The following is a 27,532-nucleotide window of genomic DNA, read 5'->3' as shown; positions in this document are numbered from 1 at the left end:
CTCGCGCGCGTCCCATTAACGCGGCTAATGGTGAAAGTTTTATGCCCGACTTCGGCTTCATGATGTGCAACACTCGAGCGACAAGGGCGCGTACTGGTCCACCACGGGGCGAAAGAGAGCGCTTAAGAGAGAGCGCGAGTCCTGTTTTTGGGGAAGCTGCGGGCGCCCAAAAGTCTGGCAGCAGCGCCCCATTAACGGTGTCTCCGAAGAGGCGACTTCGAAAGCCCTTCTGCAGGCGAAGGAATCCCCGCTCGGCCGGGACTTCGTGCGCCGAGTGGTCTCGGCTCGGCGGGGTCCTTCGGCGAGGTCCTTCGGCCAGGTCCTTCGGCTCCTCGGCCGCGCTGACTCGACAGTTGGTTATGAAATCTGAACGTGTTCGCACGTGCCGCACGGATCTCGCAGCAGCTAAAGCCATCAACTCAACTCAGTTCCACTCCAGTCAGCACTTCAGTCGCATCGCATCACCCCAAGACTCTGAGCGCCCAGTGAAAGTGGCAGTGAAAGTGAAAGTGTGCAGCCAAAGGCCGAACTGACAAGCCGAACTAGAGCCAGCGAGCCAAGCAGTGGTATTGCGTGTGACACAGCTTCAGAGGATTGGAGACACTTCAGGCCAAGACTTTCAGTTGCAAATCGGTGTTTTTGTGTTCGCGCTTCCTCCTCAGTTGCCATCGCTCATGAACTTTAACCAACTCAATCAACAAGCTGCACAACTAAGGTTGCAAGATAAATCCACCCCCTAGAAATCATCATCCGAAATCCAAGTTATATTTACGATTTACCAAGTATCCGTCGGCGATAACAAGTTTTTTTCCGTTTTTTTTTTACAATTTTTTTTACGTTTTCAAATGAGAGAAAACCCAAAAAATAAAACCCAAAAAATACATAGTTAGTGCTAGTGTGTACAAAACATTTGGTGGCAGCATCGAGGCGTTATGAGGGCAAATTGGAAGCCGAAATTGTGCGAACTTCGACTGAATTCAAGTAAAATACCAAAGCGAGCCATGTAAGTAGATCTTGATTATGGGCAGTTTTTCTGGTTAATTTTTTGGCCAGTCAAATGGGGAAATGATAGGGGGCACTGCCTACTGTGGAACTCCCCAGTTTTGGCTCGCAAATCAACAGGAGGCATGTCAACTTCAGATTTCGCCGCCGAGGGGCACACACAGACGGGCATCTGTGGCCTGTGCTTAAGTTAATTATTATCAATTAATAGCTAATCACGATAAATGTGCATGAAAGCGTCGGCACAAGGACACGGCGATACGGCGTGTCCGTGGCTAAGTGCTCGCCAGGATGTGGGATATGGCCTGGGATGTGGGATGTGGGGCACAGGACATGGGACATAGATGGGTGGTGGCTTTGTGGAGTTGGGGCCAAAAACATTTGGGACAAGGCAACAGCAGCCATACAGCCATGCAGGCACTTCCTCCTGCGCCTCGGCATCCTGTTGATTTGCACCACGCTGCGTATGAGCGATTTGAATTAAAAGTACGCATACGCACTGTTGGCACAGCTCGCGGCTGCGAAATAAATTACGCTGCACTCGGTCACGCCCCGAGAATGCTGGGTTTTGTTTTATTTTCGCAATATGCTCGTTTGAATCGGTTACTTTGTCAACTGCGGTGGCAACAAAAATTGGATTTGCAACTCTGAGTGGCCACGGTTTTAGCTTAAATTTGAGAGTGATTTAAGCGGAATTTAGGAGGGCCAATGAAGGCGGTTCCTAAAAATGGCAAAATTGAGGCTCTCTAAATTTTTATTACAATCCAGAAAGCCTTATGAATTTAATTCTGTGCATGAAGTAATTGAAGCAAAGAATTAGGGCTTTTTGGGGAATATCTAACATTTTAATAGTAGGAAATCGTCTTTAAAAGTATAGTTCTAGATTCTTTAAATTATTATTAAAATTAAGAATGCATAAGGAATTAAACAATGGGCTTTAATTTATTGATTTTTGCTTGCCAACAATTTATTTTATCTTTATCTTTATTTTATCTGAAATTTAATTGTTAGAAAAATGTAATTTATTAAAAAACAATGTTATGTGTTTTAAATGGTTATTATTAATAATGAAAGCATTAACTGTATCCAAAACAATTCAATTGTCTAAAGAATTTTTAATAATATTAATAAAATTTTAAAGACTTTTGCGCTTCTAGTAAATGTTTTTTGAACAATTGATTTTTGGAACATTTGGAAAGGAGCTTAGATTTTAACAGATTTGTAATGGCTCAAGCCCTTAAAAGCCTAAAATATATTACTTAAATTATTACAAGTGCTCAAAAAAGTATTATGAAATTTCATTATTACAGTAACTAATTTTATTGCTCATAAAATGCAACATTTCCATATTTTCAAACACTTAAAATGCAATATTTAGCTCAATTCAAAATGAAGAGCTGCAGATTAAACCAGTTTTGAGGGCCGCCATTCGCAAAAGCGTTTAATAATTATCAGTGTAATGGAAAATTTCGTCGCTTATTATTGGCAAATGAACAATGAAAGCGCAGAATGGCCGCATAAAGCGGGTATTTATGATCTTGTGCTGGAATTCTCATAAAATTCAATCAAAGTTGCAGTTCCCAATGCCTCGCTGGCCCGTGGAATGCCTTTCTCCGCGCTCCGCTGGCGAAGCCCAGTGAAGTTCGTCGTCTTGGGCTTTGATCTCGGCCGCGGCTCAGCCGGGGAAATGCCCGGGAAAGGTGCAGGGGGTGCTGGGAAATTCCGGGGGCGCTGGGCACGGTCGGTGGACAACAATCACATTCGCCGTTGGAGTGCCCTCAATAAACGATATTTTATTATTTTTTCCCCTCTCCGCTGTTTGCCAGCTTCCACTGGCTCTGCTTCTTTTGGTCCCGGCAGCCTCAGCTGCTCTTCCTGCCGCCCGCTTTTCCGCCCGCTTTCCCACACCCACGCCACCCATCCTTCTCCTGTTCGGTTTTGTTCGCTTTTCCTGCTGCTGCTGCTGCTGCCACCACCTTCTTTTTCCCTTTTATCGTTTCAGTTACAAAGCGGCGCGCACTTTACGCTGATTGCTCGCTGGCGCAAACGTTCCGCAGGACACGGCTCCTGCTTCCTCTGGTTGCCCCGCTTTTCCTTTGTTTTCCCCGGGCCCCCTCCCCCCATTTTGCAGCCCCCTCCCCCGCAGTGTGTGTAACTGGGCATCGATATCATTGGGTTTATTGTTACTTCCTTTTGCAATTATCCTTGTTAGTCGGCGCACAGGCCAATGCACAGTGGCTCCCGTTTCCCTGGGCCCCTTTTCCCCCGCTTTTCCCGCGCTTTGCCCGTTTTCCTGCCACTTCTAGTGCTCACTAACTTCATTTGCCTGCCCCCCGCAACGCAGTTTGGCTTTTTGCACTGCATAAAGTATCTGGAATTGTCACCCGACTCCAGCTTAATAAACCAGCAGTGGGTCCTCTGCGTCGGGGGGCGTGTCCTGCGGATCAGGAAGCGCCAGTTTTCCACCGCATCGCCCATCCTTTGGGCGCAGATTTGGGCCAAATTGGGGAAACGGGCATGCACAGCGGGCCAAATAGCCACTTTGGGCTCTTTTTCACACAAGTTAATCTCTTGTCAGCCGCCGTCTTTCGGTTTATCAAAGTTATTTCACTCTTGGTGTCATTCATATTATTTCTGGCTATAAAACCTACATTTAGAAACCTTTTCTTAACGGTGGCTTAAAGCATTGAAACATTTTTTAGGGCTTGAACTTTTCTTTTAGTTGAAAAGAGGTCAAAAAACTGACCATAGACAGTCGTTTCCTTAAGTTCTTATAATAAACAAAACATTATGACTCCAAACGGAATTTTAAAAAATTTATCTAGTATGGCTCTTTAAAAAACTTTAAATTATATCAGAGAATTTAATTTAAAGTAGGAATATTCTAGAATAAAAAATACCTATAAAAAAAACTTTTTAATGTGAGCTTTTTTTAATGGGTGATATCTAAGACTTTTCTTACTCGCCTTCATGGTAAATCAATAACTGTTTCTAAACATAGAACGTCTGCGAAATTAAATACTTTATTCCCAATTAAATTGTTCTTTTTTATTTGTATAAGCTCATTTGGGTTGGAATAAAAGTCTGTCTACCTAAAAGTGTAAAAAAAGTGTGCAAATTTGCTAGAAATTGAAAGAATTTCTTGTTACTTTTTTTTATTAAGTATTACTGATAAATTAATTTACAATTTTTCTGAAATACATGGTAGTTTTCTTTTTTTTCAGCTGTATAAAATCAGTTAAGAAATTCTGTACATTATTTTCTTATTTTTACTAGCAATATTTGTGGTATTTTTTCAACTCTAAACCCATTTTGCAATAAGTGTTGTACAAAACATGAAGCCCAAGCTAGGGATATTCAATAAAGGCTGTTAAAACTCGAAAGCCAGACTGTCACTGATATTCCTTAATTGCTTTTCCCCCGAATGGCGGGCAAAGGAAAGCGCTGCTACAATGCAAACTCAATCAAATGGTCAGTGACAATTCGGTCAGCTGCCACGCCCAGTCGCTGGTGGCTGGTCGCCAGGAACCAATAAACAAAGCATCAGTTCCGGGGACCACCGACCCCCGACCCCACCAGCCATGTATCTTTCTATCTTTCCATCTATCTATCTTTCCATCTATCTATCTGCACAACCGAGTAATAAAAGCGGAGCATACGCGCGGCATTTAATTAAAATCGTGCGTAAAATGCAACACTCGCAGGCCTTCGAGTGACCGAGCGGGAGGGGGCGGGGGCGGGAAGAAAGCAAAACAAACCTAATTAAATTTATTAAAGCGCTGGGAGAAAGTGGGTGGGAAAATCAGGGCGGCGAGGAGGAGCTCGCCAGCCCGAGACTGCTGCGGAATTGAGTTTGAGTTTAGCCAGCTTTCCGCACGGCTGGCAAACTGGCTGTTTGGCGGTCCGAGAGTGCTGCATACTTTGGTGTGTGCAATGCAACGCCTTTTAATGACCCCCCCTCGAAAGCAACGCCCACGCGCCCCTGGATGGCAGCGCATTTTTTGCAATTAGCGGAATTGTTTCACATTTGCTACACTTTCACACTTTCACACTTTCGCCGCCGCCTCCGCCTTCGCCACCTTGCCTGCAGTTTATCTGCGGTTGCCGGGGACCCCGGACCACCCCCTGGAGAAAGCAGCCCCCTTTCGCCGCCCCTGAGTGTGTCCACTATGCGGCGTCCCCTGGAGCTGGAAAAGCGGTTTGGGATGTGCAGCTAAATCTTTTAGAATACATCTAAAAACGACGTGACAGAGGGCCAAGTCGGGGATGCACAAACACTTTTCTGCACTTTACTTTCTCCCCCCCCACACACACGCACACACAGATACACACCCACACACTGGCGATTCAGATGGCTGCACTTTAGTGGATAACCCAGTTTTCTTCGCCTAAAAGGTTCCTCCATTTCGGAGAGTTTTTCCAACCGCTTTACATAAGTGTCGCCTCGATCTGGTCGGTCTGTGGCTCATTTTCAGGCGCTTCTCAGTTTGTTAGTTTTGCAAGACATCCAATGGAGTTGCTTCCTCAGGCAGGGAGGGGAGAAAAAAAGAGGAAAATATAGAATTTGAAGCATATTTTCCCCACCTTTGGGGAGGCTTTCGCCTTGCGGTGAAAGCAGGTAAACGTCTGACAATATTTTCCCCACTTTTGGGGCTCCTTTTTGCTCTAAACGTTGCAAATCTGTTGTATCTTTGTGTGGCTGCAATAAAATTAAAGCAAAAATGGTCTATGATAATATATTTGACTATGAATGTTGATAAACCAACAAACAAGTCATAGAAATATTTTTTTATGCAGCGTTATAAATGTTGATAACCCAACAAACAAATCAGAAATATTTTTTAAACGACTTTAAGTTATTTTAAATTATAATTAAGGCGGAAAACTTAAAGATATCGAGCCTTAGTTTAGTTTTCTATACCAATTACACCCCTTAAATGCATTTTTTGTAAAGAAATAACACCACTCTGCAGCCCTTTCTTCAAAATCTCCCATTGACTGCTAGAGTGAAAGTGCAAGAAAGGACATTTTTTCGCCCGCTCTTCCGTTTGCGCCACTTTCCAGCCTTTTGCCAGCTTTTCCCCAGCTTTTCCCCAGCAGGTAACAGGAAACCTCAAGGCGTCCATCTCTCCCTTTGTTTGCATTAAATCAACGCACCGCCGAGGAGCAGGGCACACTCGCTAAAAGGAATCATGCCGACATTATGCCATTACATTTGCATAATTATCATTATGTGTGTGGGTGAGTGGGTGTGGCTATGTGACTCACGCACACACACACACACTTGCCTTTCCCCGAGTAAATGTTTGCATTTATTTGCATTTCAACGGAGTCAAATAAATATGAAAGCTCAGCATCTGAGCAAGTACACAAGTCTTGCCGGGGGAAAGGCGGGGAAATCGGAAAAGCGCGTGGGAAAACAGCGATGGCAATCGGCTGAGGGGGGGTGCTGGCATATCCGAGAACTTTAAATTGAATTCAAATTGAAAAACTTTCCTCCTCTGTCATATCCCACGGGCATATCGATGGCCCTGCCAGCGCAGGAGTCACCTGTTGCCCAAGGCCAGGCGACCTGCAGGCGATCAACAGGTGCAGCCCAGAGTCCGGGGGATAGTGCCACTAGGAAAGCACTCCATTCCGGGTAGGAATATCCTCCTGTTCAAGGGATTCCGCACTCAGAAGCCGCGCAGCTGCATTTTGATGGTGGAAAGTGGAGGAAAATGGTTCGGATTCTCCTGGGGATTTTAATAAAAACATATTATTAGCAATCATTTTTGGGTGTTTCTGTCCTTGAAAAACTCACTTAAATCAAGAAAAATATTATTTTCATGGCAATATAAAGCTACTTTTAATTAAGGCCTTAAGACGCTGTATTTTGAAACACGACTTGCCTTATAAGTTTATTCCAAATATTTACTGCAATATCAACATTTTAAATATATATTTATTAAATTAAAAATAAAAATAAATATAAAATAAGAATTAATAAATATAAGTAGCCAGTGTCAAATGACCTTTACTACTACTTTGCTTTGCCATTTTTTAAATATTAATTTCAAATATTAAAAAAAAAAACAGAAATAACTGAGAAACTATAAAATAAAAAGATAAAGTCTTAAAAGATTTGATGGCCACTTTCGCTAGATTTTCCTGGCTTTTTCGCCATAATTCCCTCATCTTCTTGATCTCAAGGCAAGGGTAACAAAATGGAAAAGCCATAGGCGACATTCTGCCGCATTTTTTGGCCAAAGGAGCAATGTGAAATTTCCAATTAGGTAGCAGCTGGTCCCAGTTGCCTGGGAAATTCGATGAGGGGGAAAAAGCCGAGAAGATGGCCGGAATTGTGAGCTCGTCTGTGGGCCGGAGTCGTTCGAATGAAAATCAATGTCACACCGTTTGAGCGCCAGCTGACAAGTCAGCCAGGACCGCACTCACATCCTGCCCTCACGTCCTGCAGCCCTTCGAGAGTCTAGACAACGTCCCTGACCACTGGCGAAACTAGAGCCCATGTGTGCACTCGGAAAAGTTGACAAGCGACGGGCTACAATCCACTTTTCCATTTTCCTCCTGGCCAATTTTCCATTTTTTCCCCAGAACTTCCAGAGAGAGAGAGGTGGGAAAAGCTCGCACAGCCAGTAAACTGCAACTAAAGCCCCTCCATAAATTTATAATTGGCACAGGTAAACAGCCGGCGAGCTCATCGTCAATTAGGGCTGCCCGAAAAACCAAATTAGAATTACAATTCCGGAAAACAGCGTCGAAATGCCTCCCTCCCCCACTCACACATTATTTTCGCTCATTTTAAAACATTCAGACGATTACCAAATTGGAAAATGTTACAAATTTTTCCGGATTAACGGCAGCAATAAAGTGTGTCTGTCGCTGTGTGTGTGTGGGAGTATCTGTGTGCCGCCCCACCCCACACACACACACAGCCCGCTTCAAGGGCTGGCACACACACAGACACTTGTTGAAAATCATAAAAATTTGATGTACTTAAAATTTTCATAAAGCTGCCAAACAATGCGCCACATCAACAGTAATATCAACACAGCAGCACAGCAACTCCAGCGCAAAAATGCTAAAAACTTGCCAAAATGTTTGGGCTTCGTGGGCAATAACAAAAAATAAAGCGAAAAGCGGAAAAAACCACCGACAAACGAGCAATCAAATTTGTTTAAATGCAGTTTTCGGCTTTCTGTTGTTTTTTTTATTTCAGGGGAGTGCAGGGAAAGGCGGCGGATAAGGGAATATATGAATTCCTTTTAAACAAGGCTTATGGCAAAAAATTAAATTAAATAAATTCAAGCGAGTCAAATATGTAAAAAAATATAAATATAAATAAAAGCAAATGACTGGGGCCTTTGAAAAGTATTTTACTTTTTTTCATAGAGACAAAAATATTCAGTTACCTTTATTCTAAATAAATTAAACAGAGCGGGATAAATAAAATAAAAAATAAAATAAAAACTCTCCATATACAAGTAATACCATAGTAATATAAGTTCCCTTAAAAATAAAATAAATAATAATTATAATTGGCTTTAGTTTATTTATTTTTCTGGTTTATTTTGGAATTAAGGTAGCACTTTTCGATTCCCGACAACCTAAACACGATTTAATATGTAATACTATTAAGTGTCGATTAGTTGTAGAGCCCTTTTACTCTGGAGCCTACCTTGAGTTTTTAAAATTAAATCTAGTCACTAAATTAGTCAAACATTAAGTAAGTGTTTTAAGTTAACTTAAGGAAGTTGTAAATTATATATCTTATTTAATACTTAAGAACCTAAACTTGTGTATTATTTTTTTATTATTAAATATATTGGCTACTTTTAAATTGTACATCTTATTTAATATCGTAGAACTTAAACTTACTTAATACTAGGTTTATCATGAATTATTATGTATTATAGTGTTTTTTATTATTTTATTCTATTTATGGTCCGTGTTTCCCAGACATAAAAGTATTATTTTTAGCTGTCTGAAGAACATGAACTAATTTCCAACTAGACCGAATTTATGATAGTTATTTGGCCATATTTTGGCAGCTCGATATCGGCGGTAAATGGGCATTAACATGAACATTAGGGCTAAATGTGGCCCCTGGAATTTCCGTCGACATCGCGACGAGGTGTTCCTAATGGGCCCAGTTCCCTGGGCTGGATACAAGGCTTCTAAGTATAATCCGGGGCACTTGGAGTGTCAGGGGGCTCAGGCCCAACTATCGTGCATCCGTGGCATTAATTTCGAGGAGGTAGTTTTCTTTAAGCTGGGGCGTGCGTGCCGATAACGAACTGAGTGCAAGTGGCATTCGCTAATTGTTGGCCATGTTTTTCTGCTGACAATTCGCTTTCGGCCAAATAATTCATGCAAAACTCTGGGAAATTGTCACGCAACGGAGTCGAGAGTACGGCGATGATGATGAGACGCTGTTAATTAATTAATTAGGCGCCTCTCGGAGGGGGCCAGCGGCTGGGGGGCGTGGCCAGTGGTTTCGTGATTTATGATAAGAGCACATTTTCCACCCACCACCCACCATCCACCCACTTTGCGATTTGGTGAAAATGATTTCCTTCTGGCGCCCAACACGCAAAAGTGACATTTTTATTGTTGGCGTTTTGCATGTCGGGGAGGGAGGGCGGTCCTGGCACATCCTGGAAGGGGTGTCCAGGGGGGCATCATCATTAGGCCAACTCATTTCAGTCCCGCGCAGCGTGGGACGCGTGCATCATGTTGCAGAGCGGCCAGATGGGGCTCGCAGTGGCGGAACGGGCCACGGGACCTTAAGGTGGCCCCTGTTGACGATGCTAATTAGCCTTCGCTCCGTCATTGTCCTCGGCATCAGCTGGCCGCCCGGCCAGTGGGCCCAAGGACACTCCGCCCTCCGGATCCGACAATCGGACAGAGGGACAGACAGTCAGTCGCTCGGAAAAGCGAAAGTTTTCAGCGAAAGCGCCCTGGATAACAAATGATCACCGGAGTGCGTTCCACGGCGATTTTCACACACAGTTTCCATTGAGACCTTGATGTTTTCACTGGGAAAATTATTTGACTTGAAGTTTTGGGTGAGGACAATTGGCAGTTGATTGGGTGGCAGGGTTTAAAAATAATTTAAATTTCATATATATTTTATTTTATTTTTTTTATAAAATATTTTCAATGAACTAGTAGCCTGAGCTCTTACCACAAGTGTGTTTGGTTTAATTAAACAACCTCAGATCAAACAAATACATAAAAACAATGTATTGCACTAGTCACTATTTGTTTTTAAATAAATATGTACATGGTTAAAAATGTATATAAATATATATCTCTATTAGTTTTTAAATAAATTAGTACATGCCTTAAAATCGTTATCTATTTAAAAATGTATATAAATATATATTTACAAATATTTAGTTTAAGTAAACAACTCTATCTATCAAAAAGTAAAATAAAATAATATCATAACATTTATTTTTATTTAATACGCTTAATATAAGATTTTAAAGCAATGAAAGTTCCATTCAAGTTTTCAATTATCTATTTAAAAATTAGAATTCAAATTTTAAAGGTATCATATTCTATTAGTATCATAATATTTATTTATATTTTTAAGACATAAATATTATTAAAATGTGAAAATAGTATGTATTAAAATATTCGTATTTAAAATTTTAAAGCAAATACGTTATTTGTATTACTTTATTTTTACATTACATATATCATATTACTTACTTATATATTTATATTATATTTTTAGGGGGTATTTGAAGTTTATAATGAAATGAAAATCGCATTATTAATAGTATAAAAATAATTTAATTATTATTTATTAATAGATTCGTATTTATATTTTAGGTTTGTTATTTATATTATTAAGTTTTATTTAGGGTTGTATATTTTTTTGAGCTTACCTATTTTTTGTTGTCAGTTTTTTCATTTCTTTCGGGGCTTTTAAAAAAATTTAAAAATAATTCTAGAGATTCTAGTGTTTTAATAATTGTTATATCTAACAGTGCCAAATGGAGAGTGCTACGTGATATATCGGCCTGCGGAGAGTGTGCCTCCTTGAGAGGCCGCCTTGAAGTGTGTGCTTTCCATCTGACCTGGCACTCAGGTGCCCATCCTCGGACACTCAATAATCGGCCAGTCAGCAGTTGTACCCCTCCGAGTCTTGGCTGTCAGTGTCCCATTTTCGATTCCATCTCGGCGCGATACGGGGAATTTGTGTATGCGGTGGGCACGGGTATTATCATCAATTCTAGTGTCTGGTTTTCTCTGGTTTTCCCAGCTTTTCCCTGGTTTTCCCGCACCTGCAGCCCGCCCATTAAGGAAGCGCCCCCCAAGCCGCCCACGCAGCATCCCTCGCATTTCTTTCATCCGAGTTGGTCGTCCTTAAAATATTTTCGTAGCAATGTTTCCATAAATACACAACACAACATGGCCCGGGGAGGGGGCAGTGGGTGTTGGGTGGTGGGTGGCCGTCGGGGGAGCGAAACACAGGCACGCACCGAAAATTCGCCACGCTTTCAGTGTGTGCGTGTATCTGTGTTATTGTGTATCTGTGTTTTCGTTGGTGTGTGGGTGGCCATAAGCAACATAAGCAACATAAGCAACAGTGAAGGAGGAAAATAAACAAAAGCTCTGCTCGGCCATTGTTTGCTTAGGCATACTATACAGGGGCCCCCCTAAAAATTCATAATTCCCCGAACCACACTGCGTATACGCAATGCCAGAATCGCGCCGAGCGCACACTTTTGTATGAATAATAAAAACCAAAAATTGGCCTTCAAGTGAAACGAAATGAAATTAGACAAAAGTTCTGATGACTTTCTCGGCGAGCAGGAAAATGGAAAATGCGCTGGGGGCCAGCAGGCGACAATTTGTCAATTGACGCGCATCCAGGCGCTGGCAGCTCCTTCCGCCCGACTGTCTCTCAATGCCAGGACACCAAGTCAATTTTCATAGACATTTTACTGCAGTCCATCATTTGGCCACCCCTCCCCCCAGACCCAGACCCACTGCCACTGGCCACGCCCCCTTTGCCGAGCATCCTTTGGGCACGGTCTTTAGAGCTTTTCGAGTCCATCTGGCTGGAATAAATACATTTGCTCGGGAGGCTCGGGTCCTGGTCGAGCTCCGGCCAGGATCGTTCATCTAATTGAGGCCGCCTTTGTGGAGTCCCCTGGTCCAGGGATGAGCTGGGAGGTCAAAGGATTGGAGGACTGAAAGCTAGCAGTCGGTGGTGGTGGCCAGCACTTCCAGGGGCTTCTCCTCGCAGGGCAGGGGCTCCTGCTCCGTGGGTTGATCCTCCTCCTGCTGCTGTTCCTCCTTCTGCTGCTCCTCCTCCTGCTGGTTTTCCTCCCGCTGCTGCTCCTCCTCCTGCTGCTGCTCCTCCTCCTGCTGCTGTCCCTCCTCCAGCTGCTGCTGCACCTTCTCCTTCCGCTTGATAATAGCCTGGCTAATCCTTGACTTGCCAATGGCCACCTCTGTCGGCTCCGTGGCCTCGTAGGCATTCAGCCAGAGCAGCGCCGCCAGGCTGGTCATCAGGCCGCCCATGATGGCCCACTCCCAGCGCTGGTAGACATCGCTGGGCATGTCCAGGTAGCGGCGCAGCACAAGCTGGAGCGTCAGGTGGATGATGTGCTCCACGCTGCACCAGAGCCACAGGGCCAGCACCTCCATGATGGCCACGCCCAGCACCAGTTCGACCAGGAAGGCGGCCAGCCAGCCCATGCGGCGCCGGTACCGGCTGGGCAGGATCTCCATGTCGTGGAGGAAGTGCAGGATGGCGCAGTAGGCGATGTGGCCGGCGTAGACAGTGCCGGGGATCACCGGGAAGCGCTCGATGTCCAGGAGGCAAGTGCCGCGCATGCCGAAGTGCACGACGCTGGCGATCAGGAGCACCAAGGTGGAGGTCATGCTGGCGAAGCTATTGGTGGGTCTCTTTTTGGAAGGCGATGGGGTTTCTCTTACAAATTTCTCTACTTTTTTGTGCAGTTTTTATTTGGAATTTTAAAATGGAATTTTTAGGGCCGAAAGGGGTGTGTGTGTCAGCTCAAACGATTGGTTGTGAATTGACGAAAGCTGTCTTTTAAATACCTGAAGTTCCGAGTGCTTTCACCCGGACAATGTGATGTGTATATTCAAATATAAAAATAAGTATAGTAAGAGGACTTAGTAATCTTATTTATTATGATCACCTTACATGTTAGAAATGGTAAGCCAAAACATGACAAACATATTTTATTTACTGACTTAAAAGGCTTATTAAATTATTTTAAGAATATTTTTTGAACACTTGTTTAGGGATAATCATTAAAACTTTAAGTTTGATAAATAGAAATTTAGAATTTAATTTATTATAATTTTTTTTTAGAAATTGGTTATTTCCATGATTATTAAATTATTTTGGACACACTTTCTGACTTATTTTTAATTGTATGGTAATCGCAAAAAAAAGTACAACTTTTTATAATAATTTAATAATTTATAATAATTAATAATTTAATAGTCAACATGGAAAAATATATTTTCTTGGCTTACATAAATTCAAATTGAATTAAAGTACAACATATTACATTATAAAATAATCATATTCACTTAATTAAAATATAATAGTCAACATAGAAAAATATATTTTCTTGACATAATTTAAAATAGAATTAAAGAACAACATCTTATAATAAAAAATAATCCTAATCACTTAATAATTATATAATATTCCACAAAAAATGTATACTTTCTTGACTTACATAAACTTAAATATTTTATTTTATTAATTTAATAAATATTATAAAAGGTTTTTACATTATATACTAAATCTAGTATATATTATGCTATTTATAGCACAAATATAATATTTTAATTACGGAATTATAATCCACAACAAAAGCATGATGTTAACCCCCTTAGATGGGGTTTTCGTTGGTTAACTCTTTACTAACTAATATTTATGGCCCTCGAGGACTCCAATATGCTTCGGCAAGATGTCCCGGTGCCAAGGCGAATCCTAATCTCTGTGCCCTGGCCCCGTAATTATTCTTTCCGCTTTTCAATTGCCTTCACGAGGACTTAGCACGCTGGCTGGCAATCCGGAAAAGCGCCTCCCCCGCCTCCCCGCCTCCCCGCCATCCCAGGCTAATTCCTGGCTAAGCCATATTTCCAATTAATTGTAATTCGCCCTGGCGCAGACAATTTCCATGCATTTAGCAGTGCGCCAGGTCATTAGTTGACCCTCGGAGCCCGCCCCCCCTAATCCCTTGTCACGCCCATTTATGTTCATAAATTATGCAGTCAACCTCTGATGCTCATTGACCCAAAGGAGGGACGCCCCCAATCCCCGCCAGCTGTCGAAATGTTATTTCTTCCCTCTCTGGCTGGGTTTTTTGTGGGCAAAACCGTTTGATCCCTTCCGGCTTAGAGGCGGGCCCAGAGTGGAGCACGACGAAAATAAAATTAAAAAAGCAGACTGACAGCGGCTGGGTTAATCGGAAGTGGGAGTGGGGTGGGGTCAGCTCAGCGCCAGGGACATCTTGAAATTTATTACAAAACCAGGGCCCATTCAAGTCAAAGGCAAAATTATTTATTTGCCTTTAATGTCGCTGCTTTCTTATTTTTTTTCGATTTTTTCGATTTTTCTGGGACAGAAACGCAACTTCTGATCGGTTTGGTTTCTATTTTGCACTGGGAGTTGGCTTTGATTAAAGAGGCAGACTTGTACATGGCCTCCCCAAGCATTTGGCTTTTCGGGGAGGCTGACTTGCCAGTCCATTGAAAGTTTGGTTTCCCCCCCCCCGAACATCGGGGCATCACGTACAATGGACTTGGTCTTGGGGCTGTGGGGAGCAGTCCCAGAGCACACTATTTGCTTATGCAGATTTTGGCCAACATTTCGCATTTATTTTTGGGCTGCTGTTGTTCGACGAAAAACAGAAAGCCAAAAAAGCGAGCCCCAAAAACAAGCAGAAAGTGAAATGTTGCAACAAAAGGGGTCACCAGATCGCTGTGATATGAAATATGGGTTATGAGGACCTTTTGTCTCTGCCATTTTTATTGTCTATCTACACACATATATATTTATGTTAAATTCATGATATTTAAATTAGTTAGCCAGCAGTTTGTGCTGCCCGCCCTGACCTTTGCCCCGCCCCCCGAAAACATTCAATTATGAGGCCTCCAGTCGGACTTGGGCGCTGGCTCGGGCCCTTGGCCTAAGCTCGGCTGCCATTAGCATTTCAAATGTCAGGCGGGGGTGGCAGTCAGGGGGGCTGCCTTATAGATAGGGGGCATATCAAACTTTTACCATTTGCCTGCGAGCGGCGGGCGACAGAAGGCAAAAGTTTGCCATCATATATCTTGTCAGTGTGCGATGCATACGTTATCGGCGGCGCCCTTCTTCTCTTCGCAGGCAAAACTAAACTTCGGAGGCATCCCAGGCCCCTGGATTCCCCCGGCCGGTCAAGTAAATGAGTTTTCCTGTGGCTTTTCCACTTTTGTTTTTGCGTGCTCTGCCATTTGACAGATCAAAGAGCGACTAATACACAGGCAAACAACAAACGCACGGATGCCACACCGGAAATGGATATTTAATTAAAGTTCTCGGCTTTGTCATCCGCCTCTCCTTGGCTCCCCACATGCGAATTTCCCCCGTGGAAAATAGAAAATTGAAATTGCTTAATGCGAAATGATGGCCACCGCACAAAGGTGCGCAATGTTTGTCTTTTGTTCGAACCATATCGTGATTATCACGCTGGCTTGTATATTTGCCAAAGAATTCGATTTTTCCCCTTTTTTCCAGGTTTGATATGCATGAAACGTACAAAATATATATGTTTTTCTTCTAGGCTAAGATTTTCTTTTGTGACACAATTTCCAAAATATCAACTTAATTTCAACAACTTTAAAATGTAGTCTGAAAGTAAGGGTTTTAAAAATAAACATCTTAAGCTAATAAAAAAAGCAACTATTTAAAATTTACAGCACATATATTTATTTATTTGCGCTTTAATTATTTTGATTTATTTGGGAAAGAACCTTTTAATGTAATAATATTTTATTCTACTAAGAAATAGATTAATTATCATTAAATTATTGTCTGCTCAAATTAATGTAATTGTAAAATAAAATAATAATTTTATAATAACAACAACACATTTTATATTTATTTGCGCCTTAAAAATTAGAGTTTAGTTTAGAGAGACACATTTGTTATTTATACATTTTGACCAAAATAAAATCAAATATTAATCTACCATAAAATAGCTGAATATAACTTAAATCATTGTTATTATAATATTATAATTTTATTAAACTAAAAATGTATTTTTTTGTGCTTTAAAATGTAAATCTAATTCTAAAAAACACATTTAATATAATAAATAATTAATAGGCCAACAACAACTTTTCTGCCAGTGTACCTACTGGAGTTCAGAGGGCGTACTGACGAAAGTGGCGCGCGGGGAGAAAGTTGCTCTGAGTACAGGAGACAAACTTTATGACTTTTATCTCAGCTCAAGTTTTGAGTCAACCGAAAAGTCGAAGCGTCGAACCTCGGCCCCCTCCAGAAAGTAAAAAAACAAATTTCCTTTGCCGGCTATTAGCCGTAGAGTCACCCACCACCCATTCCTCGAGTTCTCATCAGCTGAGTTCTTAAACTGCCTCACGGCCAAATGCATAAATATTTCCACAGCCAGCCTGCCACGCCCCCTTGTCACCGCCCTCCATGTCCGTCCAGCAGGTCCTGGTTCTTGCACAGAGAGAAAAAAGCATTTCCATTGCATATTAATGGGTTAATTTTAAAGTTGGCAAGGGTTTAACTGCCATTTGGAGATGCTACTTTTTTAACTACTATTTTTATAAACCTAAAAATTCCAAAATTTAAATACCCTCCCCCTGTAATCGCTTTAAAATTCGCCCAGTGTACGGGCCGCGTAAAAACTTAAACACGGGCATTTTCGTATAAATTTATTTGGGCGGCTGTCCATGTAGTCGGCCCATGGGCGTGGCAAGCAGATGGGAGGGGGGCTCTAAATTTGCATATTTGCAGCAAAGCAGCGCAACGCAAAAGTGTCATAAAAATTCTACATTTCAATGGAATGAAGTCAAAAAACATCAACAACAAGCGCCGCCGGCGCGGGATGGGCCCAAAAGTCTGGACAGCTAAATATAAGGGCAATAAAAATGTTATACGGCGTCAAATGCCGGACAAGAGATAACGGCCAGTGTCCAGCTGGAATTTTTCGAAAAATTCGAAATGATTAAGGACCCAGGGAGGCCGGAGTCCCCGGATCGGACTTGGGGGATACACACTTTTATTGACGATTTTGTTGAGCCAACGAATTTATTCAATAAGGTTGGTTTCGCTCAGATAGAGCTGAGGGTTTGTCACTTGTTTCTGGAATCTTTGGGGATTTAAGGCTAGGAGATGGATGGAGAAAGGAGTATTTTTATCAGGAACCCTGGAATACCCCATATATTTTGTTTATTTTCTATAACTTTTTGTTTTTGAGTACCATTTTAGTTCTGATTTTACATCCTGATACTACTCTTGATATTGCTTGATGACATGACATGATTATACTAGACATGATTATACTAGACATAACTAAACATTTTGTAGAAAAAAATAAAATAAATAAAAAATAATTCAAAACTTTACTTTATTCAATAAAGTTGGGTTGTAAGATAGAGCTGAGGATTTTTTACTTGTTTTTGTAGTCGTCAAAACTTGAAGGTGGAAAAATGTATTATAATAAATTGGTTATGTTTGTAAAAGAAGGATTTTTATCAGAAGCCCTGGAATACCCCATATACTTTGTTTAACTGCTATAACTTTTTGTTCTTGATTACTATTTTAGTTCTGATTTTACATCCTGATACTACTCTTGATATTACTTGATGTTACATAAATCTACTTGATATTACTAATCATTTTGTAAAAAAATACAAATAAATAAAAAAGAAATTAAATCTTTACTTTATTCAATAAAGTTAGATTCTGAGGATTTTTGACTTGTTTTTAGAGTCTTGAAGACTTGAAGGTGGAAAAATGTTTTATAATAGATTGGTTATATTTTTAAAAGAAGGATTTTTATCAGAAGCCCTGGAATACCCCATATACTTTGTTTAACTGCTATAACTTATTGTTCTTAATTACTAATTTAGTTCTGATTTTACATCCTGATTCTACTCTTGATATTACTTGATGTTACATGATTTTACTTGATATTACTAAACATTTTGTTAAAAAAAAAATAAAATAAATAAAAAATAAATCAAATCTTTACTTTATTCAATAAAGTTGGGTTGTAAGATAGAGCTGAGGATTTTTGACTTGTTTTTGGAGTCTTGAAGACTTGAAGGTGAAAAAATGTATTATAATAGATTGGTTAGATTTATAAAAGTAGGATTTCTATCAGAAGCCCTGGAATACCCCATATGCCTTGTTTAACTGCTATAACTTCTTGTTCTTGATTACTATTTTAGTTCTGATTATACACCCTGATACTACTCTTGATATTACTTAATGTTACATGATTTTACTTGATACTACTAACTTGTTTGTAGAATAAAAAACCTTTTTCCCTTCATGTGATCATATTGCCCTGCGATTTGAATCAATTTGGGCAAGACGAAAACTTAAAACTTAGTCACCGCAATATTGTTGCATCGATTCGTCCCCATCTCCCCTCAATGGCTGAGCACATCCCCACCGAAATTCATGTTTATTTGCCAAATGGAAATCCGCGATGTATAAGCATCCGGTCTGTCCGCGAATATTGTGATGCCGTTTCCTGTGTTTTGTTTAATCATTTTTGCAGCGCATTCTAGTCGCGGATGTGGGGCGTAGGGTCTCGCTTATGGGATGCTGGGTGTTCGCCGGATTTTTGCATAATGAAATTGGAACACGGCGCACAAAGTGAGCTGCGATGCCGACATCATCGAGTTACAAATTCGTTTACGTTCGCGTCCCCTTCTCTTTATCGCTCGCCGATGGCGGGCAGAAAATTCAGGAAAAGCTAAAAAAAAAATAAAAACAGCAAGAAAACCAAAAAAAAAAGGAAAAGCAACACAGCAGCCATGGCGCGGAAATTTGTAGGTTTTTCTCACTTTCTTTTTTCGCCTCTCTTTGGCTCTTTGGCTCTCGGGCTTTTGTTTTTCGTGGCAGATTGCGTCAGATATTAAATTTATTTACGCGAAATTCGCACGTCGGCCGCTCTCATATTGCTTTGCGCCAAAAACACACAAAACACACAGTACACACAGCAATTCGAGGTCCAACATTGTGGGTTAGGGCAAGGCGGGCGATACCCTGGCCAAAAGCGAAAAGGCTTGTTTTCTCCAGTGACAGCCGCATGATATAGAGCCAAAGTTTGCCCGCTCTGGAAATCCCTCTTCCAGGAAGTTTTCGCCCCGGAATTCCATGGAGAAATGGAACTGTTTTTCACAGAATCTGACTTAATGAGCAAACATTATCAGGTTTTTAAGGGAAAAGTGTAGATTCCAGTAGGGTGAGAGTTATGTATTTCTAAATAAAAAGTATGTGTGTGAAAATTAGTAAAAATTTTAGTAACTAAAATACTTTATTTATTTTATTATTATTATTTTATTTATAAATTTATTATGGTTTTATGCTGGTCAAAAGGTCCTGTAGAGCCCTCAACGCTCCACTTAAGTAGCCATAAAAAAGAAACACAGAGACTGCTGTTTTTATTTGCTTTAACAATTTGCCGTTCATTATTACTAGCCCCAAATGAGCAAAAATGCGCCAAGTGCCGACACACAGCTGAAGCACCATTTTTAAGTGCATTTACACAAAACCGGAACAATCCGAAGGGAGAAAGCCTCTTGTTTCCAATTAATATTTTTTCCGCTCCATGCTGCGCGTTGTTGGCGCTGTTTTGGCGCGGATTACCAACTCAAAAATGCAACCATTTGTATGTGTTTTTGTGTAGCCAAGGGAAAGGGGTGCACTGAGCGAAAATATATGTTTTCTTGTAAAGCTAATTTAAATCAATTAAAATGCTTATCCCTTTAAATTTATATTTATTTAAAGCTAACTAAATAATTAAATTGAGTTTTTCATTATAAAATTAAATTTAAATGTAAATATTTGTATAACAAATAATTGTTTTTTAGAAGTAACTATAAGTAGAGGTAAAATATTTGTAGTGCAATATATTTTTTTAATTCAATGCCCACTTGGCGGCTTATTTTTCCAGTGTAGGTACCAGGGCTTAATTCTATGAAAGGAAGTTTCTGAATTTGCGCGCGTCCATGGCAGTGGGATTACGTTTCAATTAGGCACTAGCCAGGCTCCGAAACAAAGGCTCTGGCAACGCCAAGCTGATTGGGCCAGATCCGACTTATTAGCTGCTTGTGAAGCGGCTAACCCACTTGGCCAGGGGAAGAGGGAACTTTGGAGAACCTTAAATTGCCAGAAAATGCACCACATAAATCCCTCTTTTATCAACTTTTTATTGCCAGCATGAGTAATGTTTTGGTAGCTTGTTCTCCGCAATTTGTTCAGACGTTTTGGCATCCAAATAAAAGCGTGCTAAGCACCAGCCATGTTTTACGCAAATAGACAGACAATAGTTTGTTCTGTTGGGCCGAAAACAAGGCGTGCTGAGGGCATAAAAATGCACAATTCACTTTAAGGCCATGCACAATTAATTGAACTGTTTGTGGGCTTTCTGGGGAAAAGGGGGGCCGCATAACAGGGCAATTTAAATGTTTTCATTGCCCGGCTTAATTTATGGCTGCCGGAGGCTTGTCCAAACGAATCGAATATAAAATATTTAATAAGCATGCGAGCACAGACAAAAACTCGGCCCATATTGTATGCATAAATGGGGTGTGGGTGTGCCGGGATATTCAGGATGTGGAAGTGGAAGTGGACGGGGATGTGGAAATGGTCACGGACATGGAGGTGAATGTGGCTGTGAAAGTGGACGAGGAGGTAGATGTGGAAGTGGATGCGGATGTGGACGCAGAACGGGGTGCTGACAAAAAGTGCTGGCGGTGGGCAAGGACCTGCACTGCATCATGGGCATAAGATCCTTAGAACATCTTGAGCTGTAAGTGACGTGAGCAGCTTTTAGCCGTCTCCCTTGCCCAGCAGCTGTCAGTCGTCCTTGAAGCCCGGGCTTGCCTTGGTTTTAGTTCCGCATCCACATCCGCATCCACTTCCGCATCCACTTCCACGTCCACATCCTAAGCCCAGTGGTGGCAAAACCAATGGGAACATCCTTTCCTGGCAAATGGCTGTCAAATCTGCTTACATTTTTCATCGCGATATCGCCGAGTGTCCTGACTTTGTCATAAACTAACAAGTCCCGTCTTTCCTCTCTCCGCAGACCGAACCCTTTGGCATTACGTACTTAGAGTCGAGCCGGGACAGGATTTCGGGATTCCAGAGACGGGACACCTCGGACCACTGGAGTGGTCGACCGATTGGTAAGTGTCTTGGGTCAGGAGGGTTTTCCCCTTTTTTTGGGGGGTTAATTAAAACACAGAATACACTTTGACAAAATGCCACTTAATCTACTCGGCAAATCCCGAAAAAAGCAGGCGGCAAATTAATTATGCGCATATTTGTGGCCTTAACAACAATAACGGAATAATGGCGGGCAGAGCGAACTGGGCCCAAAGCGAAATAAAAGGGCTCATTGTGATTTGCATTTTCGTCCTTGTCGGTGTGCCATTTATGACAGATTTCTGCGGCAGGACCGCCGCCCGGGCCGCCCTCCGGGATGCGGTGGGTGGTGCCGGGCGGAGCCGTCTATTAATTACAACAACAATCTACTACTAATCAGCCGGGAGTCCAGGAGTCCATGAATCCAGGCATCCAGGAATCGCAGGGGTCGGAATTAAATCGTCTTCGGTGTTAAATGAGCCGCTGAGTCGCATAAATTTCCAAATGGCGACTATACTTTTGGGTGCTTTCAGCGAATCGAAACAGGAGTCGGGATGCTTAATCGTCAGACAGGGGGTCAAATGGGGCCTTCGGCACCTTGAGGGCTAATTCGCAGAACTGCCTCTTGAAAGCGGTTAAGCGAGCTGAGTTTGGGTTATGGAGCAGCACTTTGGGTGTCATTTCGCTGGAAGTAAGTTCCATTCTATACAGCTTAACCCCATTTGTTTATCTACCTAAAAACACCTTTAAAATAAATTGTTTTATTTTTTCTAGATCACTGAGCATTATTTGTATATAAATTTAAAACCATGTAAAAAACAGAGATTTTTTTCTAGGTATAAAAAATACATGGTCACAGTTTATTTTGCATATTTAACAACGCTTACAACAGGCTTGGGTTATAAAACATTTTAAAAGTAGGTAAGCCAGCAAGAGTAATATAAAAATCATATTTTGCTTATTATATTACCAACATAAATTGTATTATTTTATTTTTACTTTTTTAGAAAAATTAATGGCTGTTATTATTTTTATTTACCTATTATATTTTCGAGGCAAAATCAATGGCTGTTTTTTGTTTAGCGTCTTGCTTTATAAAATATTACCCATATAAATTTTAATATTTTTTTGTTATATATTTTACTTTCAAAGAAAAATCAATGGCTGTTATCTTTAGCGTCTTTTTCGGTAAAATATTGCCTAAATAAATTTTAACATTTTATTTATCTATTATTTTACTTCCAAGAAAAAATCAATGACTGTTATAATTAAATGTCTTGTTCTATAAAATATTACCTACAAATTTGAATTATTTTATTTATCTATTATTTTACTTCCAAAGAAAAATCAATGTCTATTTTTTTGGCGTCTTTGTTTAAAAAATAATTCTATTATTTTATTTATCTATTATTTTACGTTCAAAGGAAAATAAATATCTATTATTTTTCGTTATTATTTTTTGTTATAAAAACATTACCTAAATATATTTTATTATTTTACTTATCTACTATTTTAATCAATAGCTTATACTTCATATTAAATTGCCTTATTTACAAGTAATTTTTAGTAATAATAGCTCTTCCAGTTTATTTAGGCCGGAATGTCAATGGGGACCTTGGGAACATGTCCAAAATGCTTTGCTTAACTGGGCTTAGTCCAAGCCAATCTTTGGTGCTTTGTCTGTACTACCGCTCCGCTTATTAACTCCATTTACTTGGCTTGTGTGCTCAGCACTCCTACTTTTCCCGGCGAGATGTTAGCCCACATTAAACATTTAAGCCGCGTTGATTGGGGCCCGGCCGTCATGGCGGATCGGCGTTTGCATTATTAAATCGAGACTCGAACAACTAATCAAACTTATGCAATTATCGCCGCTGCTTAGTCAGTTTAATGCGCATTTATCTGCCGGGTTGGCGGGGCCGAACGACAACGAACTGCCATTAAATTCGACTGAAATGTGTGGCAACAAGGCCAATCTGCAGCACCGACACACACAGAGTCGTAAAACATAATGGCTTTATTTTTGCGTGTCTAAATTGTAGACCAAATTGAATGCAAATCGTCATTAAAATATTTTAAAGCCAGTCGATAATCAGTATATTTGTTGGCGACAGAAAAGGTGAATACATCGTTACTGATATTAAATTCATAAATTAAAAGCAAGCTCAATAAAAGTAACTTTCATGGGGGGCTAGCAATTTTAGGAACCCAATAGTCTGTTTTTCCTTGGTTTTCCTCGGGAAAACGCCTGCTTGAACAGCAAACTAAATAGCGGAGTGAAAACCCCACGAGCGTTTCGCTGTGTAATTCCCCGAATGGAATAAAAGTCAGCAAAAAGCGAAAAAACGCGCGAAAGTAATATTTGGGTAAGTTCGAAGCGAGGGCCGCGACGGCAATAATAATAATAATAACTCACAAATAAATATTGAAATGGAAAAACCGCTGGCCATATCAGTGCTCCGGCGAGGGCGAGAAGCGCGGAAAAGTCGGCCGGGGAAATGGAAAAGAGGGCAAGGAAATAAACAAAGCCAAAATGAAATGAACTGTAATCAATTTCGAGTTCGAGCGGCGGGAGGATGTGGCTGGTGGGTGGTGGGAGGTGTTTTCCAGGGGGCGGACAAGGACGCGGCGATGGCCAAAACGATAATATCCCGAGCAATTTATTGTAAGGTCCTTCTGCCTCGAACAGCCAGCCAATTATTAACATTTTCGCTGGAAAAAAGCAAGTCAAAAGTATATATAAATAAAATACAAGTTGACCCGGACCGCAAAAGTGAAAAGAATTATTAACCTGGGCGATGGCATTGGCGGCAAGGAAATATAGGTAGAAATGTGGGAGATATATACCCTAAGTTCGGCAAAAAACAGCTAAATGTTTTTCTAAGCTTTACAAAATAAATGAAACCTTTTAAAAATTAAGAAAAATATATAAGAAACATAATATACCAATCATTTTTTGCTAAGAAAAATAGCTGCCGAACTTAATTTTAAGATTTTTGAGTTCTTGAAAATAAAATATCTCAAAATTAGGATTTATGAGTTCTTAAATTAAAACGAGCTTTAATTTAATTAGCTATTTGAGTTCTTCCTTGGAGTTATAAATAGCCATTTTTTGTTAAAAAAAAAACTGCCAAATTGTATATTAAGATTTTTGAGTTCTTGATAATACAACATTTCAAAATTAGGATTTTTTGTTCTTGAAATTTAAAAGATTTTTAATATAAGTTGGTTATTTGAATTCTTCTTCTTGAGTAAAAAGTTCCTTACAAATGTCGTGGTATTTAATGGTTCAAAAATGTATAAATATTTCACTGGAATAAGTGGGCAATATTTGCCTTAACCATATAGACCCCTTAGCACACTATAATATTTTTGATTTGAAGAGCCTGCTGCTGGGCCACTTGTGTTTTCCCTGTTCTGTTCTGTGCCTCCTCGGTCACACTTTTCTTTTTTTGTAATTCCGAATGCTTTTTGTAAAAGTTTGCCACAAATTTTGCGTTCGTTTTTTGCTTTTTAACGATTCAACTTTTGTTAGCTTTAGCGGCGTGGGCGATTTTTCTTTTTAATTTGGCCTGGCCAGTGGAATTTATGAAATCTCGCACAGTTGCCGATAAGAGTCGAGGGCTCAGTGCGAGGGTGATGTTAGAGTGGTGCAAGGTGGTTCGGGATGGCCCAGGGTGGTTCGAGTGGTCCAGCTGCAGCCTGAGCGAAATCAAAATCAGAGCGAAAGTGCCCAGCCAAAAGTATCTAGCGGTGGCTCTGCCTTCTCCCTGGCAGCTCTGTTCCTTGCATTTCTATGCACCGACTGGTAATTAATTTCCACAGCCAATGCGCCCAAGTGCTGGGCAAACACTGAGAAAAAGTCAGTCAACTCTAATAGAGAGAGAAAAAATAATATTAAATAAAATACTCATAATATTTGATCATATTTCGATATCAAATAATAAATTCTCTCGACAACTATCCTTTTATTTCGATAGCATATTCTATCGATGAAATTTAAAAACCTAATTTAAAAATTCAAAAACCAACCATAAAATACTTCTTATAGGCTTAACTAATTGAGTAGGTATACAATTTGAAATAAATGCATTCATTTTTAAGTTAGACAGTATTTATAATATTATGCAAAGGCATATTCATATCGATATCATGGACTATAATCAATTCCCTTACACGGAATAAAAATGGTAAAAAAGTTAAGCAGGTATTAAAAAAGCTATCTTAAGATATTTAAGATTAGAAAAACCAAGTTATATTAATCGCTTTTCCTTTAAAAATATCGATAACTTATAGTATCGATATCATAGTAGTGATTTCTTTTAAAGTCCAAATATATAGGTTTCTTGAAGAATTTTTTAAAATAATTAAGTGGGTTTCGTAGTGCTTTTTCTTTTAGTGTACTTAGACACGGCTATACGTAGTTATGCTTCGGGTATTTTAGTACATGCTGTGGACCTGTTCCAGGGGTGAGAAGGGGCTAGGAATGGAGGGGACTTCCCACCCCGTCCAGCCTGCAGATTCGTTTTCGCCTGGTTATTCCCGGCACATGCAGCAGCACACTTTATCAATTTTATGTCGACTATAATTGCATTAAATTGAGTTTCTGCCGGCAGCCGAGCAGCCACGCCCCCGGCAGCTGCGCCCCTTTCAGAGATCCCTGCGATAGGCACTGTGCATATATTTACAGGGCCATATTAAAAAGTTGCCTGCAAATGAAGTTATTGTTTAAAACGGGCGGCGACAAATTGATGTGAGTCCACGTAAGTGACTTGGCATTAAAGCCATCTCCAGGAGACGCTGCTCCCGCCCGGCATTTTCCTGCTCCAAGGGGGGGGGCGTGGCAGCACGGGGGAAATGAAATTATTGATTCGGATCGATGGAGGAGACACGAACATGACGCCGCATGAAAATCTGACAACAGACGGGGAAATAAGAAATTGAAAGCCTGAAAATGGAGGCCCACACACATGTCCTGTTTGCTCTCCCTCGCTTTCTCTGCACATGAATCTGGCAGGACTTTGATGGGCGGTGGGCGGTGGGGCGGTGAGCCGGGGGCGTGGCACACATCAAATGACAAACGAGTTGGCGCTGCATTATTGAATTAAACGCGAAGGCGACGGACACCTCCCTTGGTCCTGGGCCTCCTTGCGAATGGTTAATAAGCAGGGCGGATCGCCAATTTATTGGCCATTGTATTTGGCCATGCAGCGGACCCTAAAAGTTGCCCAGCTTGCTGGCCGCCGCCCTTAGCCTGCACTCACCGAAAGAATGTCTCCTGGAACTCCTTTTTCTCTTCTTACTTTGGGCCGGGGGCCTTTGGCAACTTAGATCCCTGGGGTTAATATCCTCGAACATCAGGCGTTTGGACAAGGGTCCACGTTCAATTCCCCAGACAGGTACAACATTTATTTATTTGTTTTAGTTTTTATGCCCGCCTTTCGTGGAATAAAGAGGGTATGTTCGAGGTAAAAGGTATTTCGGCTGAAAATAAGTGAGTTTTTGGGTATTTTCTGGGATAAATGCGGGCCTGGCAAGGCTTTAAAAATGATAACTTTATGTGGGCATGTTAAAACACATTTAGCTGGGTATTATATCTTTACAGAGCTTATTGTTGGTACTAAGAGAGGTGTAAGAATATATCTGGAGTCTACCTGTGCGGCTGTTTATTTATTTTATAATATGATTTAATTATTTATATATTAAAATATTATAATCATAAATAATATTGCTGTAACAGGTCTAGCATTGTGTATTTGGTCAAAAATTGAACTTTTTCGGTGACGAATATACATAATTTTTTATAAAATCCGAAAAACAATTTATTGTATATTTATAAAATTAGCATGCTTTCAAAATTGATTAGCAGATAAATATAAAAAACTGATTTTTTTCTATGTTACCAATTCATGACTTTTCCAATAATAAGGCGAATTCTTCAGACTGAAATTAATGTATTTTCTTAAAGATTTAAATTTATTTAAAAATAATATTTTATGTCTTTAAAAATGATAGTATAACATCTTATTTATTTAGATTTTGCAATAAAAACTTAGTTTTTTAAGTATTTGCTGAAATAATTGCGCGAATTCTTTAGATCCAAACAATTAATTGGCTTTAAAATGA

The 27,532-nt window shown here is 40.5% G+C and overlaps 2 protein-coding genes across 7 annotated transcripts in view; one reads left to right on the top strand and one right to left on the bottom strand.

Annotated features, from left to right (window-relative positions):
• Positions 1-366: 366 nt before the first annotated feature.
• The window catches only part of LOC108024762 (dopamine D2-like receptor), a 65,680-nt gene continuing 38,514 nt past the window's right edge, over positions 367-27,532 (top strand). For all 5 annotated transcript variants that reach the window (XM_044093367.2, XM_044093368.2, XM_044093366.2 and 2 more), the window contains exons 1-2: positions 367-1,003; positions 21,348-21,447. The gene's annotated coding sequence lies outside the window, so the exon portion shown is untranslated. The remainder of the gene's footprint in view (positions 1,004-21,347; positions 21,448-27,532) is intronic.
• On the bottom strand, positions 11,943-13,086 carry LOC108024434 (myelin transcription factor 1). Of its 2 annotated transcripts, XM_050885877.1 has the most exons (2): positions 12,421-13,086; positions 11,943-12,369 (listed from the first exon to the last, which is right to left on the bottom strand). In XM_050885877.1, exons 1-2 carry the CDS (start codon positions 12,907-12,909, stop codon positions 12,220-12,222), a joined length of 639 nt encoding a protein of 212 aa, XP_050741834.1. In that variant the 5' UTR covers positions 12,910-13,086; the 3' UTR covers positions 11,943-12,219. The 2 variants fall into 2 exon arrangements, with proteins under 2 accessions (XP_050741834.1, XP_016949840.1); XM_017094351.3 differs by having other exon boundaries at positions 11,943-13,085.

Source organism: Drosophila biarmipes, chromosome X (assembly GCF_025231255.1).
Source record: "Drosophila biarmipes strain raj3 chromosome X, RU_DBia_V1.1, whole genome shotgun sequence".
Taxonomy (NCBI): Eukaryota; Metazoa; Arthropoda; class Insecta; order Diptera; family Drosophilidae; genus Drosophila; species Drosophila biarmipes.
This window is presented reverse-complemented; position numbering and strand designations above follow the sequence as displayed.

Excerpts from the sequence above, each read along its gene's own strand:
- LOC108024434 (XM_017094351.3), bottom strand. The coding sequence starts at position 12,909 with ATGACCTCCACCTTGGTGCTCCTGATCGCCAGCGTCGTGCACTTCGGC.